This window comes from Lepus europaeus, chromosome 4, assembly GCF_033115175.1.
Source record: "Lepus europaeus isolate LE1 chromosome 4, mLepTim1.pri, whole genome shotgun sequence".
NCBI lineage: Eukaryota > Metazoa > Chordata > Mammalia > Lagomorpha > Leporidae > Lepus > Lepus europaeus.
This window is the reverse complement of record NC_084830.1, coordinates 130,318,606-130,338,144: the sequence shown is the minus strand read 5'-3', so window position 1 is coordinate 130,338,144 and position 19,539 is coordinate 130,318,606. Positions and strand designations below refer to the sequence as shown.

The following is a 19,539-nucleotide window of genomic DNA, read 5'->3' as shown; positions in this document are numbered from 1 at the left end:
GGTTGGGCAGTGGATTCGCCTGGCTTCCAGCAATGGAAGGTTTAAAGGTTGGGGCATTTGGAAGCTTTGAGTTCTTTGTGAGAATGGGACCATATTGTGATTAATTTAATCTCATAAAAGGACCATCAAAATAAACAGTTTTGGACATTTAGACCCAATGTGGCAGATTGCTGGCCTTGTTCTGTATGCACATTTATAGACTTGCAACAATCAAAATTCAAACCAAAAAGTTCCAGCATTTGTTTGGTAACACCTGCAGAGGCAGGCCAATTGGAAATGAGTTAGGAAGAGAATGGCTTTATGCTAAATGAGACGTCAGTACTTGTAGTCAATGGAACCTGGCATCAGGAGACTTTTAGCAGGTTCTTTTTTTTTTTTTTTTTTTTTTTTAATATTTATTTGCAAGGCAGAGAGATCTTCCATCTGCTGTTTGACTTCCCAAATGGCTGCAATAGCAGGGACTGGTCCAGGCCAACCCCAGGAGCTCCATCCTAGTCTTCTATGTAGGTGGCAGGGATCCAAGTAATTGTGCTATATTCCACTGCTTTTCCAGGCACATAAGCAAGAAGCTGAATCGGAAGCAGAACAGCCGAGACTCTAGCACTCTAGTATGGGATTCTGGTGTCACAAGCAGTGGCTTAACCCCCTGCAGCACAACGCCGGCCCTGATTCATATGACTTTTATACCTGGGACCTTAAGTTAGCTGGTCTCAGTTTTCTTGTCTGCTGTCCATATGTTATTATGAAGAGGATCAAATGAGAGAATATTTGTGAATATTGTTAACTCTTAAACACCTTATGTATACAAGATATTCTTATTTTTCCTAGGAAAAGCCAGCCAAAGTCAAAGTGGAATTGACTTCTGGTGTCTCCTCCAAAGGCTCTGTGGTTAAAAGGAATCAGCAGCCTGTCAACACTGAGCAAAATTCCTCTAAGGAAAACGCCTCCAAACTGACACTGGAGAACTCGGAAGCTGTAAGCCAGCTCCTCAATGTAGCTCCTCCAAAAGTGAGTGAGGAGAATGAGTGGGAGGAGGTGATCATCTCTGATGCCCACGTCTTGGTCAAGGAAGCACCTGGAAATCATGGCGCAGTAGTCAGTAAGACTCCAATCGTCAAGAGTGGTGTGCAGCCTGAGGTCTCTCTTGGTACATCTGAGAGCGACAGTCCTGGACCAGACATACCGCTGCTGGCAGAGGGCACCGGCACCTCCAGTCCATTCCCTGTTCCTAAAAAACCTCCTGGGTAAGTCTCTGTGTGTTTGTGTTCTAGGGCTGCGTTTAGAACAGCTGAGGCAAGGCCCCGTGTTTGTTTTGGCCCATGTCCATAGAATTCCTGAGAGAGGCAGCTGGACCCAGTTAATGGCTCCTAGGAACATGCCTTTCTTCTCCACTGTGCTGTCCATGCACCTGTGTTACATTCATCACACAGGTCTTTTGGTTCTAAGATTTATTTATTTGAAAGCAACAGAGAGAGGGAGGGTCAGAGAGAGAGCTTCTGTCCGCTGGCTCATCCGCCTAAATGGCCACAATAGCTGGGTCTGGGCCAGGCTGAAGCCATGTACCAGGCAGGTGCCCAAGTACTTGGGCCATCTTCTATTGCCTTAGCAGGCACATTAGCAGGAAAGTAGATTGGAAATAGAATAGGTGGGTCTTAAACCAGCACACCAGTATGGGATGCTGGCATCGCAAGTAGCAGCTTAACCTGTACCACAGTGCTAGCCTGTAACACATCTGGGTTTCTTCTCTTTTCTCTCCTCTCCTCTCCTCTCCTCTCCTCTCCTCTCCTCTCCTCTCCTCTCCTCCCCTCCCCTCCCCTCCCCTCCCCTCCCCTCCCCTCCCCTCCTCTACAATGTGTTTTATTTATTGGAAAGGCAGAGTTAGATCTTCCATTCACTGTTCACACCTCAGATGGCTTCAATGGCCAGGATTGGGCCAGGCGAAAGCCAGGAGGAGCTTCTTCCAGGTCTCCCATGTGAGTGCAGAGGCCCAAGCACTTGGGCCATCCTTTGCTGCTTTCCCAGATGCTTTAAAACTGGATTGGAAGCAGAGTATCTGGGACTCCTAATGGTGGCCATGTGGGATGCTGGTGTTGTAGACAGCAGCTTAAGCTCTCCATAGCAGTTATGAGAGTCTTGCTGGCCCAGGCTGAAGGCAGTGTTATAAAATGAGTTACCGATCGCAGATACTAGATTTGGAAAAAGAAGTCTTGTTATAGTGCCCTGTATAAAGTCCTGGCCTGGTGGTCAGAGAACTTGGTTCTACTTGTGACCATACCTGGGTTTTGTGTGACCTTGGATGTAGTCACCTTGTGCCTTTGAGTTCAGTTTTCTTTAAAATATCTTGAGTTGCATATTAAACAGTCTTATCTTGGAGTAAGCATTTGGCCCAGTATCCCACGTTGGAGTACCTGGGTTCAGTACTTGGCTCCAGTTCCTGATGCTAACCTCCTCCCTTCCTGAGAGACAGTGGTGATGGCTCAAGTGACTGAGCTCCTGCCGCCCACATGGAAGAGACCTGGATCCAGTTCTCTGCTTGCAGCTTCAGCCCCAGCCCCAGCATTATTGTGGCCATTTAGGAGAGTGAGCCAGCAGATGAGAGCTCTCTTACTCTATTTCTCTTGTCTCTGTCACAAATAATTCTTTTAATATCTATTCTCACAGGCTGACCGTAAAGACTGAAAAGCTTGTGTTCAATGCATGTAGGCTAGTGCCTTGCAAGTAGGAAGTTGTTAAGTACAATCCGTCATTTCCTCTTCTTTTCTTCCTCAGTGGCTTCACTGGGTTCTACCTGCAGTCCTTCCCAGAAGCTGTTGTGTTCTTGTAACTGAAGGCCTTATTTGTTTATTTTTTTGGTTCTCAACAGGGGACAGTTTTTCCCCCCGGTGATATTTTGACAATGTTTAGAGACATTTTTGGTTGTTAGAACTGGGGTGTAGATGTGCCACTGACATCTAGAGGCATGTGGAGGGAAGCTAAACACCCTACAGTGCATAGGGTAACCTCCCGCAGCAAAGAATTACCTACCTGTGAATGGTAACAGGTTAGCATTCTAGTTTAAAGTTAGGGTTTTTAACTTTTGTTGTTGAATAAGCAGCCTGTTCACGTGGTTCAGACTCCAGAGGTGTGGGAATATCCGCTAATAAAACCTCCCTCTGTCCGATGCTCCAGCTGTCCACTTCCCAGAGACGGTATTCCCAGGCTTCTGTGTTTCTAGGGATATGGCAAAGATGTACAAATAAATAGGCATGTGTGTCATTAACATGCCTTGCTGGTTTTTGGTTTTGTTTTCAAATTTCAAGTTTTTTATTTAGCACTGTACTTTGGAGTTGGTTTGTGTCCTTAAAGAACTAGGCTGTGCAGACCTGTTGCTTGGGACATGTGAATCATTTCAGCACAAATTAATTGAGGCCTTCTGTGAGACAGGACCTGTGCTCACTGATTGTGTGTGTGTGTGTGTGTGTTAAAGATTTATTTTATTTGAAAAGCAGAGTCACAGAGAGGCTGAGGCAGAGAGAGAGGTCTTCCATCTGCTGGTTCACTGCTGGAGCTATGCTGATCCAAAGCCAGGATCCAAGAGCCCCCTCCAGGTCTCCTACGCAGGTGCAGGGGCCCAAGCACTCGGGCCATTGTCACTGCCTTCCCAGGCCACAGCAGAGAGCTGGATCGGAAGTGGAGCAGCCAGGACTCGAACTGGTGCCCACATGGGATATCGGCAGCTTAACCTGCTGTGCCACAGCACTGACCCCAAATGTGTGTTTTTAATATTGATTTTGTTTTTATTTCAAAGAGTGAAAGAAAATTTTCCATCTGCTAGTTCACTCCCCAGATGGCCACAGCAGCCAGGGCTGATTCAGACTGATGCCAACAGCCTAGGTCTGCATCCTGGCCTCCCATGTGGCTGTCAGGGATCCAAGCACTTGGACAGTCTTCTGTGGCTTTGTCCAGGCCGTTAGCAGGGAGCTGGATCAGAAGTGGAGCAGCCTGGATAGAAATCGGTTCCCATGTAGGATGCCAGTGTCACAGGCTTTATGTACTACATTACAACGCTGGCCCCTGTGCTCACCATTACAGAAAATGTCAACTGTGTTCTCCAGGTTCTTGAAGCTGCCTTCCTGTGGGAGGCTGGTACACATTAAATACTTGCTGAGGTTGGGCCGGATGATTTATTGTAACTGCAGTAGCTGTTGGTGTTGTACACCGGGGATACAGTTCTCTTGTGTCCTTATATTGACCCCATAAAGTTTGGTGATTCCTGTCCTTTTTAAGTATTGGAAACTTGACGTTAACATGGGATTAAGATGTTTTCTCAAGGCCACACAGTTCTACAGTGGTTGACTTGAAATCTATCTAAAGCCTGACAGGTTGCACTTTGATTTTCATCTCCCAGGCCAGGATTTCCAGGTTTTCCTTCTTGATTTTTTAGGGTTGACCTGCCCAAAGCCCCAGAGCTCAAAGGCAGAGCACGGGGCAAGCCCTCACTGCTGGCTGCAGCAAGACCCATGAGAGCGATTCTACCAGCCCCAGCTAATGTGGGACGAGGCAGCAGCGTGGGACTGCCCAGGACCAGGCAGGCCTTTCCCCTGAGTGGTAAGAGCGGGCTCAGACAGGGCAGGAAGGGTTGACTGATGGGAAGGGGGCAGGAGTAGGGTGGTAAAGGGGGATGGGAACCTTGAGGAGACTTTGAATGCACATGAGTCACTTGTTGGGCCCCGGTTCTCTCAGATAAGACCCCCTCTGTGAGGACTTGTGGCCTGAAGCCAAGCACTCTGAAGCAGCTGGGCCAGCCCATCCAGCAGCCCCCTGGCACCAGTGAGGTGAAGGTAAGACCCCTTCCCCACAAGGGGATTGTGTGGATGCCTGGTTGCTTCTATTTAATGTGTCAAAGCCGCAGGCAGGGGGCGGACAGAGCCCAGTTCTTACACTGGTAGATCTTTGGGAAGTTAACGTGAATGGCTATCTTTTAATAAAATGGATGCATATATTTTTAAAGCTTTTATTTTAAAATAATATATAACTTAGAAAAAAGTTGTAATGCTTGAAATAGTGCATTCAACTCTTGCCCAGAGACATGCATTGTCAGTGCACCAGCCTGTTTTGCTGTGTCATTTGTATCTACACTGTGTGTGTCAAGTACACTTAATTAAAGGGTAAATTACTTGGCTTTTACTCCTTACTGCTTCTTTGTGTATTTCTTAAGGATACGGACATTGTACTGAAACACTGAATCACTACTTTAATTTCCCATTTGCATCTCAATTTTGTCAGTTTTAATATAGCATTTTCCCTCATCTGTTAAGTTCTTAATATAGCATTTTCTCTCATCTGTAGAGGGTCCATTCTAGGATCAGATACTGCATTTAGTCGTCATGTCTTTGTAGCCTCCTTTTGAAAATAAATGCATGGCTGTTACGGAAGACTCAGGTGAAGGAGAGAGACAGTCCCTGGTGATCTTGCCATGCCGAGCTGACTTCTGCTGATAGTCTGTGTGAACATTCCTCCTTGGACTAGTTTGTGGCCTATATTTTCCATTCAGTTTAGTGAATGATTATTAAATGTTTTCCAGATGCCAAAATTTCAAGCATTCAGTTGCATCTATTCTTGAATTTTTGTTAGTTTCCATGTATGACTAGCATAGTTATCAGAATTCCCTGAAACATATGCATTTTTTTTTTAAGATTTATTTGAAAGACAGAGTTATAGAAAGAGGGAGAGATAGAGAGGTGTTCCATCTGCTGGTTCACTCCTCAAATGGTGGCAGTGGCCAGAGCTGAGCTGATCTGAAGCCAGGAGCTTCTTCTAGGTTAGCCATGTGGGTTCAGGAACTTAAGCACTTGCGCCATCCTCTGCCACTTTCCCAGGGGCATTTGCAGGGAGCTGGATCAAAAGTAGAGCAGACGGGACTAAAACCAGCCCCCACATGGGATGCTGATGCTGCAGGCCCAGGCTTGAACCTGCTGTGCCACGGCACCACCCCCATCACATGCATTTTTACATCGCAGGCCAGTAAACATATACACATTTACAATTTAATGAAGCCCTGCCACGATCGTATATAGTCACTCTGGAGTTTCCCCTTTCTCATTTGCAAAATGCTGGTTTCAACCCATTATATTAATGTCAGGACCCCCTCCATGGATTGTGGCCTGCAGTTTTGAAAACTCCACAGCCCCCACTGGAATAGGAAAACCTGTCTGCCGTCTCCCTTACCCTGTGCTCTTTGTCAGGTCACTTTCTGTGGTTGATATCTTTGAATTGACTGAGAAGAATATCAGTGGGCTTTCTCTTTGAGGATTGTTCGGTTTGCTCCCCAGATATGATGTTGGCTCTGAGTGTATGTGATTGCATGTGGGATAGAAGGAAGGTGTCAACCCCAGTAGCTTGTAGGTTTCAAGTCCTCAGAATCCCTTTATGTCTACTCCTACTTGGGCAGTCCCCAAGGCTTCTTTGTAAGTAGTTGCCTTTTGATGGGTAGACACCGGGCATTTGTTAAAAACCAAGCCCTTTTGCTAGTTTTAAACTAGTTAACAGGTACCTGAAATCTTATATCCTAAATATCAACTGTATTATTAAAGAATAATTTTAATTTAGAATGTTTTATGTTGTCTTTGGTTTTTTGTTTTTTGTTTTTTGTTTTTAATCTGAGAGAAGTGGAGATCATAGTCTCTAAGGTTTTTATAGCTAGGTAGACCTGAGTTCCCAGAGCCCCAGAATGGTGTGGGACAGAGGGTCCCTTAACCACTAACAGTCAAAATGACTAATGACTTGTTTGAGATGCAAATTCATTTTTTTTTTTACAGGCAGAGTAGATAGTGAGAGAGAGACAGAGAGAAAGGTCTTCCTTTTTGCCGTTGGTTCACCCTCCAATGGCCGCTGCGGCCGGCGCATCGTGCTGATCCGAAGCCAGGAGCCAGGTGCTTCTCCTGGTCTCCCATGGGGTGCAGGACCCAAGGACTTGGGCCATCCTCCACTGCCTTCCCGGGCCATAGCAGAGAGCTGGCCTGGAAGAGGGGCAACCGGGACAGAATCCGGCACCCTAACTGGGACTAGAACCCGGTGTGCTGGCGCCGCAAGGCGGAGGATTAGCCTATTGAGCCACGGCGCCAGCCGTCTTTGTTTTTTAGTTATATAAATAATATATACATTCCTTTTTATGTTCATTAAATAAAAGTTAAAAAATTTTAAATTAAAAAAAAATACATTCCTTTTAGAACACTTGAAGGTATTATAGACAGAGAGATGGTGGAGGTAGATGGCCATGGTCTTCTCACCCGGTGATGTTTTAGTGAAGAATCCTTCCAGCTTCTTCCTTTGACCACATTGTTCAGCTCTTTGTTTGTGTGTATAGCTATTACATACTTTGATTACCTAACAATAGCTGTGGATCTGATTCATGGGGTAGCAACCCTGGACTTGCATGCCACTCAGCCCGTGGGCTGGTGACTGCCAGCTGGCAGTCCAGAGGGCTCATCTGGAGCATGGCTCTCCAAGTTCCCCAAGAAACTGTTTCCTCAAGTAGTTTCAGCACGTGGGACCTCGGGATTTTAGGCAGGGTTTGAAAAGACTAAAACTCAATCTGATTTACAGCTACCAAGTGGTCCATGTAACAGGACGTCTGGGGTGAAAGTTGTGGAAGTCAAGCCTGACATGTTTCCTCCGTATAAGTACAGCTGCACTGTTACTCTGGTAAGTGTGTTTCCTGCTGCTGGGTTGATGTGGAGATGGTTTTACTTTGTTGGGGCTGGGGAAGAGGGCAGGTCATGGCTGGAATTGAGAGTAGGGCTAGGTCAAGATCATCAGCACTGATGGTCTTATCACTGACGGAAATGATGGCTGCCAGGAGAATCTGCTAGCTGAATTCATTTTTTCCCCAGTGGATGCCTGTAAAGCATAGGCTAGTTGATTTTCTTTTTATTTATTTATCTGAAAGAGTTACACAAAGAGAGGAGAGGCAGAGGGAGAGGTCTTATATCCGCTGGTTCACTCCCCAATTGCAACAACAGCCGGAGCTGTGTTGAGCTGAGTCCAGCAGCCAGGACCTACTTCTAAGTCTCCCACATGGGTGTAGGGGCCCAAAGACTTGGACCATCTTCTGCTGCTTTCTCAGGCCATAGCAGAAGCTAGATCAGAAGTGAAACAGCCAGGACTCAAACCAGCGCTTATATGGGCTGCCGGCACTGCAGGCGGCAGATTTACTCACTATGCCACAGTGCCAGCACCATAGGCTAGTTGATATCAGGGTATTTTTGAGAGTAGACAGACAGGAGAATCCAGTCCAGATTGAGCATTGGGCGGTCTTTGAACCCTCTAGTCTACAAAGTGTTCCCATGAATGAGTTTAGATAGTGTTGCATTTTCCTCCCTGAAACAGTCACATTCTGTTGCTTTCATATAGAACTTACTTGGTTTAACCTAGTAATACCCACAAGAGTTTTTCTCCCCTTTCCCTATTTTTATTATTTTTTTAAGATTTACTTATTATTTGAAAAGCAGAATTATGGAGAGAGAACGAGACCTTCTATCCACTGTTTGATGCCCCAAATGGCTGCATTGGCCGGAGCTGGGCCAATCTGAAGCCAGGAGCCAGGAGCTTCTTCCAGGTCTTCCACGTGGGTGCAGGGATGCAAGCACTTAGGGCATCTTCTGCTGCTTTTGCCAGCCATTGGCAGGGAGCAAGATCAAAAGAGGAACAGCCAGGACTTGAACCAGTGCCCATACGGGATGTCAGTGCTGTAGGTGGTGGCTTTATCCACTATACCTCAGTGCCGGCCCCCCTTCCCTATTTTTAAAACAACACATTAACATCCCATAAACATAAGTGTGACTCTGGGGTCATCTTCTAACACAGGAAGCAGTGTGGAATGGTAGATTAAATACTAGACAGTTATAAGACCTGGTTTGTCAGGATTCACTTGCCCTATGACCTTGGGCAAGCCTCTTGCCTTCTCTGGTCTTCAGTTTTACCACCTGCAACATGCTGCATTGCTTTTTTATATCTGGGGTTTCTGTTGACATCTGTGCAGTATCAACTGATCAGATACCTTGGGGAAGTTTCTCTGGCTGACTTGAGTAAGATGACAAGATTGTTGAGAGAGCAGCTGTGTTTTTAAAGCGCTTACCTGGTGATGGCAGACAGGTTCAGAAAAGGCCACTCATTCAATCACAAACAAGCATCTGGCACTGGTGAGGAATCATTAGGGAATGGGACAGTATATGGTATGGTGGGTTAGTGCCTAGTCTGGCCTGACCCTTAAGGAGTTAGCTGTTCCTTATCACAGAGATCAGCTCAGGTTTCTTTTCCTAATGACCTAATTACTACCTCCATACCCTGACTTCGCACCTGCTTTGGCTACATGTGACCACTAGATTTAGCATCTGGTGAGAACTGCCCAGGATTTTGTTTGGCTCATTGAACTAACTTATTGGAAGAGCCTGGTTGCTCAAGCTGCAAGTTTAATTAGTCCAGTTGTTACAGTTTGTCTTTATTCGGGGCTTAAACGCATTTTAATATTGACCCTGGAGATTCAAGTAGCTTGTCTCACACGGGGAGAAGGGCTGCCTTGCCAGAGGTAGTACAGCCTGTGTTAAAATGGGAAGGGGTTAGCTGCAAGAAGGGGATTTTGCTTTAGAAGTTGGGCTACCTCAGGTTTGTGATTGCCACTCTGATTTACTGATAGCTGGTTCTGGGCTCTGACGAGGCTTAGCTTCGCAGAATTCAATGTTGCCTTATTCTTTTAGGATTTGGGCCTGGCTACTTCAAGAGGCCGGGGAAAGTGCAAGAATCCCTCTTGTAGCTATGTCTACACCAACCGGCACAAACCTCGGATCTGTCCCAGCTGTGGTTTTAACCTTGCCAAAGACCGGACTGAGAAAACCACCAAGGCTATCGTGAGTTCCTTCCTCAAACACATTCCCTGGCCTGGAGCTTTTTGAGTGAACTATTTTAGTAGAAACAAAAAGATTTTCTAATATAATGATAATAGCATCAGAACTAGAACCAGATTAGTTTCTGAACCCAAGCAATTGATTTCCTTCTTCTGGGCTCCGTGTCCACTGGAGGAACTTGGCCAGTGTTTTAGTCTGTTTGAATTGCTGTGACAAAATACCTGAGACCAGATGATTTGTAAAGGATTGAAGTTTGTTTGTTTGTTTTAAGATTTCTTTTATTTACTTGATCTTCCATTTGCTGGCTTATTCTCCAAATGGCCGCAGCTGCCCGGGCTGGATCAGGCTAAAGCCAGGAGTCCAGAATTTCATCCTGGTCTTCCACAGGGGTGGCAGGGACCCAAGCATTTGAACCATCTTTCACTGCTTTCTGAGGCACATTAGCGGGAAGCTGGATTGGAAATGGAGCTGCTGGGACTCGAACCACTGCCCATATGGGATGGTGGCACTGTGTCACACTACCAACCCCAAGAATTGAGCTTTGTTTAGCTTACTGTTCTGGAGGCTGGGACTCCAAGAGCTTGGCACTAACATCTGCTTAGCACTGGTAAGGGTCCTTTCTCTACATCATGATATTACGCAGGGCGTCACGTGTTGAGACAGAGCAAGCTTACCAGAGAGCTCACTTTTATTACAGAGTCACTCCTGCAGTAATGCATTAACTGACTCCCAGAGGTTCTACTTCTCAAATTCCATTAACATATGACTCGAGGATTAAGTTTCCAGCAGATGAAATTTAGGGGACTTTGAAACCATGGCATCCACGTATTGTAATTTCTGAGAACTAAGAGTTCATTCACTGAGGGCAGTGGCAACATAGGATTTGGAAGAAGGAAGGATGAAGGGGTTGCATCCTCTTACCTCTAAGCCTGGTACAAGACCTGTAAGTTGATTTATCCTTTCAGTGAATAGTTAGAGAATGCCACCCCCAAGACTCTGTAGATCAGGTCACTGTTCCTGGCTCAGGTTTGTTGCAAAACTTTAACCTTTAGCAGTCTTGGCAAATCTACTCTTAAGTTGGTCCGGAGTACTTGGACAGTAAAATATATTCCACTTGGCTCCTTAGGACCATTAAAATTGGGCATTTCGGGGCTACTGCTGTGGCATAGCAGGTAGAGCCACTGCCTGCAGTGCCGGCATCCCATATGGGCACTGGTTCAAGTCCCAGCTGCTCCATTTCTGATGCAGTTCTCTGCTGTGGCCTGGGAAAGCAGTAGAAGATGGCCCAAGGCCTTGGACCCCTGTACCCATGTGGGAGACCCAGAGGAAGCTCCTGGCTCCAGTTCAGTGCAGCTCTAACCATTGCAGCCATCTGGGGAGTGAACCAGTGGATGGAAGACCTCTCTCTCTGTCTGCCTCTGCCTCTGTGTAATTCTGCCTTTCAAATAAATAAATAAATCTATTAAAAAATTGGGCATTTTCAGAGGGCCTCAGCCATTCCACCCATGAGTTTTTTAATGGTGAAGAGAAAGCGACAGCACTTGAGGCAGTAAGTGAAATAACTAGACTGAAGGTAAGAAGAGAGGTCAGTGATCGGCCTTGAGAGAGAAGGGTTGGCACCTGGAACAGGTCAGGATCCTAGATGGAGCCTGGCCATTCCAGGGCTAGGCCGGACCTCGAAAGGCAGGCAGGCTTTGGGTGGAAAAGGGAGGCGTGCCATAAACAAGGACAAGCATGAGCAAAAGTGAAGAGCGTTCCGTTCAGTTGGAGGAGAGAGTGGCAGGGAGAGGGGCTGTTAAGGAAAATACTGTTTGATTGGCAGATGGCTGTTCTTCGGATGCCTGTGAGCCAGGGAGAGGCCTGCAGGAAGATTATTTCAGGAAAGAGACTAACGGGGGTTTGGGAGTGAACAGAACAAGAAAGATTTGGGAATGCTGCTTCAAGCTTAGACGTTTATCTGCAGGGACTGGTGTTGTGGCGTAGCATGTGAAGCCACCAGCATCCTATCTGGGCACTGGTTCATGTCCTAGCTGCTCTACTGAGCCAGTTCTCTGCTAATAGCCTCGGAAAAGCATTGGAAGACAGCCCAAGTGTTTGGGCCCTGCCACCTGCTTGGGGAGACCCAGATGAAGCTCAAGGCTTCAGCCTGGCCCATCCCCAATCGCTGTGGCTATCTGGGATGTGAACCTGCAAATGGAAGATCTCTCTCTGTCTCTGCTACTCTTTCAAATAAATAAATAACTCCTTAAAAAAAGAGGGGGGGGGGGGCATTCCTGACAAGAAGTCTCTCTAGGTCTGTGTCCGTGCTTGAGATGGTGTTGTGAGGTGGTTGTCCTCAGGAAAAAGAAGAACTAGAGTAGGTGCACGCTGGTAGCTTAATGGGAAAACACTGGGACTTAGGAATTAAGAGACTTGGCTGGGAGTGACCTTGAGTTGGAAGCTACCTGTCTTGATTTAGCTTCCTCATTGGTAAAACGAGGCAAGGTAGATTAGATCTGGGCATTGCACTCTAGTTAGAACCAGGAGCCTTAGTGAAGAATCAGAACTGAGCCTCGAGGAGTCTGCAAGCCCATGAAATTGCATGCAGATCGGATGTGTAGCTTCCATCAGTTTCTCTTGCTCCACTTCCTTTTGTAAGGAAGTGAGCTGTCTGCTGGGTTCCCAGTGCACTTAATGTGTGCCTGCCCCATAGCATCGTCCCAGTCTGTGTAGACATCTCTCATCTCAGGAAGATCGTAACCTCCTCCAGGGCTGGTATATTTGTATTTGTTCTCTCCCTGCCCCCAACCTTCTAACTCTGGAGCTTGCTTACATCATTTGTGTTGCTCTGTAATTATAGGATGAGATTAAGATCTGTGTTGGTAGATGCTCTGCACGTCTTTTTAGTTCCCTTTCATTCTGGTTCTTTGTGGTTTGCAGTATGGAAGTAGGTGTTGCTTTGCAGATCTAGTATGATGAATTCACTTAACTTCCCTGGTCTGGCAGAAATTGTCTAGGCATCTCCTGCCAGTTGATTTCAAATGCCACTCTTAGATCTCTCCATCTTTGGTTAACTGATAGCGGCCCACCCCCAAGACCCTCATCTTTAGACATCCCTTCACTGTGCGGTTTGGAGAAATACATGTAATTACTGTGTTCCACTAAATAAAGCTCTGATGAGAAACCCAGAGGCATTTGTGTGTGTTGCTTTTTGGAACCCTCTGGTGGCCAGGCATGTTAGTTTGTCTCCTGCTGTCACTAAACCCAACATCTCTGGGCTGCAGTGGTCTTCAGTCCTTTGAATCCTTCATCTCTGGTTCAGAGTCAAAAGGTAGTATTCCTGCCCATGGTTCATTGTGGCTATGACCGGGAACACCTGACTGGCAGCCTGCTCTTCTGTAGCCGTCTGTTCGTTCATTCTTGCAGCTAGCAGCTAGCGTCTGTTGATGGTCTGCTTACTATGGACCAGGCTTTCAGAGGTGAAGCAGACCCGTCCTTGGAGGAGTTCAGTGTAGTGGATGAGAAAGATAAGTGACCAAACCACTCCAGACAGTGAAACAAGTTGTCCAGTGAGGAACTAATAAAAGCTTCCCTTGTGTTACTGAGAAATTAATTTCTACAAAGCAGCACCTGACAGGGCCAGCAAATCTGAATCTGTTACTGCCCAGCCTCGTGCTGGAGGTCCGTAAGCAACCAGGGACTCTACCTGCACTGAAGAGTAGGGCCAGTGGTTTAGATGATGGTCTGCTGTGCAGATAGGCTCAGGGAGCACCCGAGGGCAGGCTTCATGCTGCATTAGCAGGGGGATCAGGGAGGAGCCTGACTGCAGAGGTCTCTGAGAAGCAGAAGGAGTATTTTAGAACCTTGTTCCTGGATCTGGCTGGTGTGTAAATCCCTTGAACCTGGAAGCCACGAAGAATTAGACAGGTACTTTTTCTAGCTGTTTATTTTTTTTTAAAGACATATATTTAAAAGGCAGAATTAGGGAGAAGAAGAGGTCTTGCACCTGCTGGTTCACACCCCAAATGGTTTCAGTGACTGTAGCTGGGTCAGGCTAAGGATCGAACTAGGAACTCCATTCGGGTCTCCCATGTGGGTGGCAGAAGTAAAGGTACTTGGACCATCTTGCACTGCTTTCCCAAGCACATTAGCAAGGAGCTGGATTGGAAGTAGAGCAGCTGGGACTAGCATTCATACAGGATGCTAGCACTGCAAGTGGCAGCTGAACGTGCTGCACCACTTTGTGTGTCCCTAAAGACAAATAGTTTATGCAGTATAGATACTTGTTTACTTATCAAAACTCTCATTTACATAGCCTGTCACATCATAAGCCCTGTGTGCTTTACTCGGTAATTTAATCTGTACAGTAGTTCTAGGAGATTACTAGTATTTTTTCCCCATTTCCCAAAGAGCAAATGGGGGCTCAGAAAGATGAAGTCAGTTGCCTTGGGTCCCGCAGGTACAGCTCTTAAATGGCATATCCAGAACTAAAATCAGGGTTTGTTACCTTCCAGACCCCACCGTGGTGAATGGGGGCTGACTGTTGAATGCTTCAGTTTCCAGGAGGTCTACATAGGCCTTATGGTTTAGAGAGACAGCCCGAGAGAGAGAAAGCACCGGCCTTAGTTAACACTGATCAGGAACCCAGGTTTTCATTGTTTAAGCCTGTAGCTGGCTGGCTGTTTCTGCTTTGTGTGTTTGATGATCTGTTCACTCTCTTCCCAGGAGGCAAGCTCACCACTCCCAGATGTGCTGAGTGCCACGGAGCCCCTGAGTACAGCCCAGAGGGAGATCCAGCGCCAGTCCACGCTGCAGCTGCTGCGCAAAGTGCTGCAGATCCCTGAGAATGAGTCAGAGCTGGCCGAGGTCTTTGCCTTGATCCATGAACTCAATAGCTCTCGACTTATCCTGTCCAACGTGAGTGAGGAGACAGTCACCATCGAGCAGACCTCCTGGTCGAATTATTACGAGTCTCCATCCACGCAGTGCCTTCTCTGTAGCAGCCCGTTATTCAAAGGGGGAAAAAAGTAAGCACCCTTTGCCTTGCCCTTGGCTGCTCCATACCCCTTAGCTCATATAGTCCCTTGCTTCAGACTGTGTTGGGGCTCTGAACTATAGAGATTCTTTGCTTTTGGTAGGCCTTCTTTATCTTTATAGTTGCTGCAAGTGCAACCGTAGTATCATTTCTGCGGAAGATGCCTTAAAAGTATCACCAGTTTCGGATTCAGTTTGCATTTAGACCCAGCATAGTGTTTGGGTTTGAGAGTTGGGTGCGATTTGTTAACATAAAATGAGAGTTCTGTTCGTCATAGGGGGAAGTCCATGGACTAGATGCCAACAAAATGGAAACACCCCCCCAAAAAAAACCTGAGAACCCAAGTTCATCACCTTTATTTGCTTGTTGCATTAAAATCATGAGAATTCTGCCATTGGTCACTGAGTCCTAGAACTGCTTATAAAGAGGTTGGTTTCCCTTCTCTTTTTTTGTTGGTGATGTTTATGGTACTAGCTCCCTGGCTGGGCCCCAGGAGTGCTGGCTGCTGACAGCCAGCCGGCTGCAGGTGGTGACCGCCCAGGTGAAGATGTGTCTGAACCCCCATTGTCTGGCCCTGCACAGCTTCATGGACATCTACACAGGTGCGTGCCAACCTTTTCTTCCCTCTGAGTACCACACAGCCGACTTGAGAACTGCCTCTGTGGTCGGTGGTCCTCTGAGCGCTAAAACTCTTGATGAGGCTTCTGAGAAAGAGGGGCTCCTCCTCCTGAGTGTCGCAGCCTCAGGAGGTGATGGCGCCCTTACCTTGGTTCCTTAACTCACAGCTAAAGGTCTGTGGCTCGGCCGGCGCCGTGGCTTAATAGGCTAATCCTCCACCTTGCGGCGCTGGCACCCTGGGTTCTAGTCCCGGTCGGGGCGCTGGATTCTATCCTGGTTGCCCCGCTTCCAGGCCAGCTCTCTGCTATGGCCCGGGAAGGCAGTGGAGGATGGCCCAAGTCCTTGGGCCCTGCACCCCATGGGAGACCAGGAGAAGCACCTGGCTCCTGGCTTCGGATCAGCGTGATGCACAGGCCGCAGCGGCCTTTGGAGGGTGAACCAACGGCAAAAAGGAAGACCTTTCTGTCTCTCTCTCTCTCACTATCCACTCTGCCTGTCAAAACAAACAAACAAAACAAAACAAAAAAAGGTCTATGGCTCTTCATTGTGGAAAAACTGGAAAGGGCAAGCAGGTAGGTAGCAGAAACTAAAATTCAGTGGTAGTCCTACTTCTGTGAGATGAAAACTGAACAGTGCACCCTTCATTCTTCTTGATGTGTTGTTATCTGTGCAGTAGGTAAGGAGTTCTGGAAGTATTTGTAGGTTTATAGTTTCTCTGAATAAAAGTGGGGTTGTGCTGGGTGTCATTTTAACATGTTTTCTAAATTTAGTGTACCATGGACATCTTAGGCCACCAAGCAGGGAAATTCTGTGACCTTTTTATTATTTTTAACTGCTTTTTATTTTCCTGCTCGCCTCCACTCACTCACTCCCCAAGTGGCCTTCAAGGGTAGAGGCTGGTGTGAGGTCAGAGCCATGAGCTGGGAATACAGTGCAGATCTCCACTATGGTGGCAGGAACCTGATTCCTCGAGTCATGACTGCTGCCTCCTAGCGTCTGCATTAGCGGGGAGCTGGGGTCAGCAGCCAGAGCCAGGAATCACAGCCAGGCACTCTGATGTGGCAGGCCAGTGTCTTAACTGCCGGCTAAATGCTTGCTCCTATGTGACCATTTTTAAAGGCATGTGTGATTGCTGTGAACATTCTTGTTAATGGAATCTTTATTTCTTTTGGACAAATGCTCAAAAATGGGACCCCTGCCCACTGATGCGTTTCATCACAGCCTTCATCAGCATTGGGCGTTTCTCTAGCACTCACTGTGTACTAACTGTTGCGAGACTTTGATGTTACTTTAGATGTAGGATTGAGTGCTGAAGATGAAAAATATCTGTTGCTTATTCTCTTTGAATTTACGTTTTTAATAATACTTTATACCTAGCTACACTAAGATTTCTTTGGTTGTTATACAGTTCTGTGAGTCTTGACAGATGTACTGAGCTGTGTAACTGCCATCATACAAACAGAACAATTCACTGACCTGAGACATTCTCTTGTATCATTCTTAGTCAGCAAACCCACCATTCACCCCAACTTTGGGCACCTGTTTGATCTCTTCCTCAACCCTGTGTTGTTCTTGTCTCCAGAATGTCTAGTAAATGCAATAATAGTATATAGCCTTTTTAAAAAATTATTTATTTATTTGAGAGGCAGAGTTACAGACAGTGGCAGGGGTAAACAGAGAGAAATGTCTTCCATCCATTGGATCACTCCCCAAATGGCCACAACGGCCGGAGCTTCGCTAATCTGAAGCCAGGAGCCAGGTGTTTCCTCCCGGTCTCCCATATGGGTATAGGGGCCCAAAGACTTGGTCCATCTTCTGCTGCTTTCCCAGGCCACAGCAGAGAGCTGGATTGGAAGAGCAGCAGCCAGGACTAGAACTGGAGCCCATATGGGATGCCAGTGCCACAGGTGAGGATTAACCTACTGCGCCATGGTGCCAGCGTCGTATATAGCCTTTTGAGTCTGGCTTCTTTCATTAAGCAGAGTCCTTAGAGAGTCATCCATGGTGGTATATTTCTCAGCGATGCATTCCATTGTGCAGATACACCAGTGTATTTATCACCCATTAATGGATGAGTAGATACATGAACATTTGCAGATTTTGGCAAATAGAGCTGCTACAAACATTCATGTTAAGGCTTTTGTGTGTACCTAAGTTTGTGTTTCTCTTGGGTAAATACCTAGGAGTCACATTTCTGGGTCATGTGGTGAGTTTATTTTTAATGTTACAAGACACTGCCAGCCAGTTACCAGAGATACCATTTTGCATTTCCTCTACCAGTATGTGAGAGATTGCTCTGCATGTTGGCATCAGTAGTTCCTTTTACTGCTGCTAGTTTGTAGTCATTCTAGAAAGAGTGTATAGAGGTTATCTTGTCGGGGGTCTTCATTTTTCTTTCCCCAGTGACTAATGATGTATGTGTATCTACATGCTGTCTTACCAATTGCCTTTTAAATTTGTATAGGATAGCTTTTTGGACACTTAGGTTTTATTGTCATTTTAATTTTTATGTAACCAGAGCTTTGCTCTCCAGTTGAGATAATGGCGGTCTCAGCCCTTGGGCTCCTGTTTAGAATGCACTTCCCTAGTCCTCACTACATTTGTTTACCAGGAACACAAATTTGCTTTTGTGCACATTTGTGTGGGATACTTTATAGGAGTGTAAAAATCGCCCTCTTTTGCTGTGAGTTGTGTTTTAATTCCTCTGTTTCTTTGGTTCAGGGATTTGGTGTAGGGATGCTAAGCCTTTGCTATGGCTTTGGCACAGAGCTGGGCTAAAGGCTGTTCCTGCTTCCCACCTCGTGTCCTTGCATGAGGTATGGAGGAGCCATACTTCTGGTCCTGAGGACGGAACTGCTGGGAGAGAAATGTTTCCTTTTTTTATTAGTTGGAAAAAGGGAAGGTGCTGTGCTCCATGTTACTTTGTTGCAGTTTTCAGTGTTAGGAGTTGTATAGGATAATTAGGTCACTTTAATCTTTCTATAAAGATACATAATTTGGTGGCTAGCACCTGTAGTGCTGGCATCCCATGGGGGCGCCGGTTCAAGTCCCAGCTGTTCCACTTCCGATCCAGCTGTCTGTTATGGCCTGGGAAGGCAGTAGAAGATGGCGCAGTTCCTTGGGCCCCTGCACCCACATGGGAGACCTGGAAGAGGCTCCTGGCTCCTGGCTTTTGCAGCTCCAGCTATTGCAGTCATTTGGGAGGTGAACCAGTGGATGGGAGACTTTCTCTCTCCCTCCCTCCGTCCCTCCCTCTCCACCTCTGCCTCTCTGTAGTTCTACCTTCCATACAAATAAATAAATTCTAAAAACTTGGGCATTTTCAGAGGTTCTCAGACATTCCACCCATGAGTTTCTTAATAGTGAAGAGAAAGCAACAGCACTTGAGGCAGCGAATGGAGTAACTAGAGTGAGGGTGAACAGAGAGGTCAGTGATCTGCCTTGGGAGGGAAGAGTTGGCACCTGGAACAGGTCCAAAAAAAAAAGATGTGCAATTTGCTGTTAACCCCCATTTAATTACCTGGTTCCCTATTGTGGAGTGTTTCGTTTTTTTGTGTGATGTTTGCCATTCTGTGTGTCACACTGAATTTCCTTGTTGCCTCTGTAACCTGCAGGTCTCTTTAATGTGGGGAACAAACTGCTGGTGAGCCTGGACTTGCTTTTTGCAATCCGAAACCAAATCAAGGTGGGAGAGGACCCCAGAGTGTCCATCAGCGTTGTGCTGAAGTCAGTGCAGGAGCAGACAGGTAACAGTTCTCCTCCTTACCAATGCTTCTGCAGCCTCCCTGTGAATTCTCCTGAGTGGCTGCAGCTGAAAGAGTCGTTCTGGAAGGAGTTTGATAGTTTGGAAATTCTTGACTTGCTAAGGCACTGTTCCTTTGGAGTTTTCTAAATGCCATGCTCACTTTGGAAGATACAGGCATGCATCCAAGGACTGTTAGCAAGAGGTTATGAGGTAGACTTGGACTCTGCCTGTCCGTCAGGCTCTTTGTGAACACGCCACTTGTGGATGTCTGCCACCAGTCA

General features: G+C 46.6%; 1 protein-coding gene across 2 annotated transcripts in view; it reads left to right on the top strand.

Moving 5' to 3' along the window:
* HMGXB3 (HMG-box containing 3) overlaps positions 1 to 19,539 on the top strand; it is a 57,277-nt gene that overhangs the window by 27,358 nt on the left and 10,380 nt on the right. For both annotated transcript variants that reach the window (XM_062188858.1, XM_062188857.1), the window contains exons 7-14: positions 829 to 1,244; positions 4,424 to 4,587; positions 4,723 to 4,820; positions 7,585 to 7,683; positions 9,735 to 9,884; positions 14,586 to 14,887; positions 15,370 to 15,497; positions 19,128 to 19,259. In XM_062188858.1, coding sequence (XP_062044842.1) covers positions 829 to 1,244; positions 4,424 to 4,587; positions 4,723 to 4,820; positions 7,585 to 7,683; positions 9,735 to 9,884; positions 14,586 to 14,887; positions 15,370 to 15,497; positions 19,128 to 19,259 — 1,489 coding nt within the window. The remainder of the gene's footprint in view (positions 1 to 828; positions 1,245 to 4,423; positions 4,588 to 4,722; positions 4,821 to 7,584; positions 7,684 to 9,734; positions 9,885 to 14,585; positions 14,888 to 15,369; positions 15,498 to 19,127; positions 19,260 to 19,539) is intronic.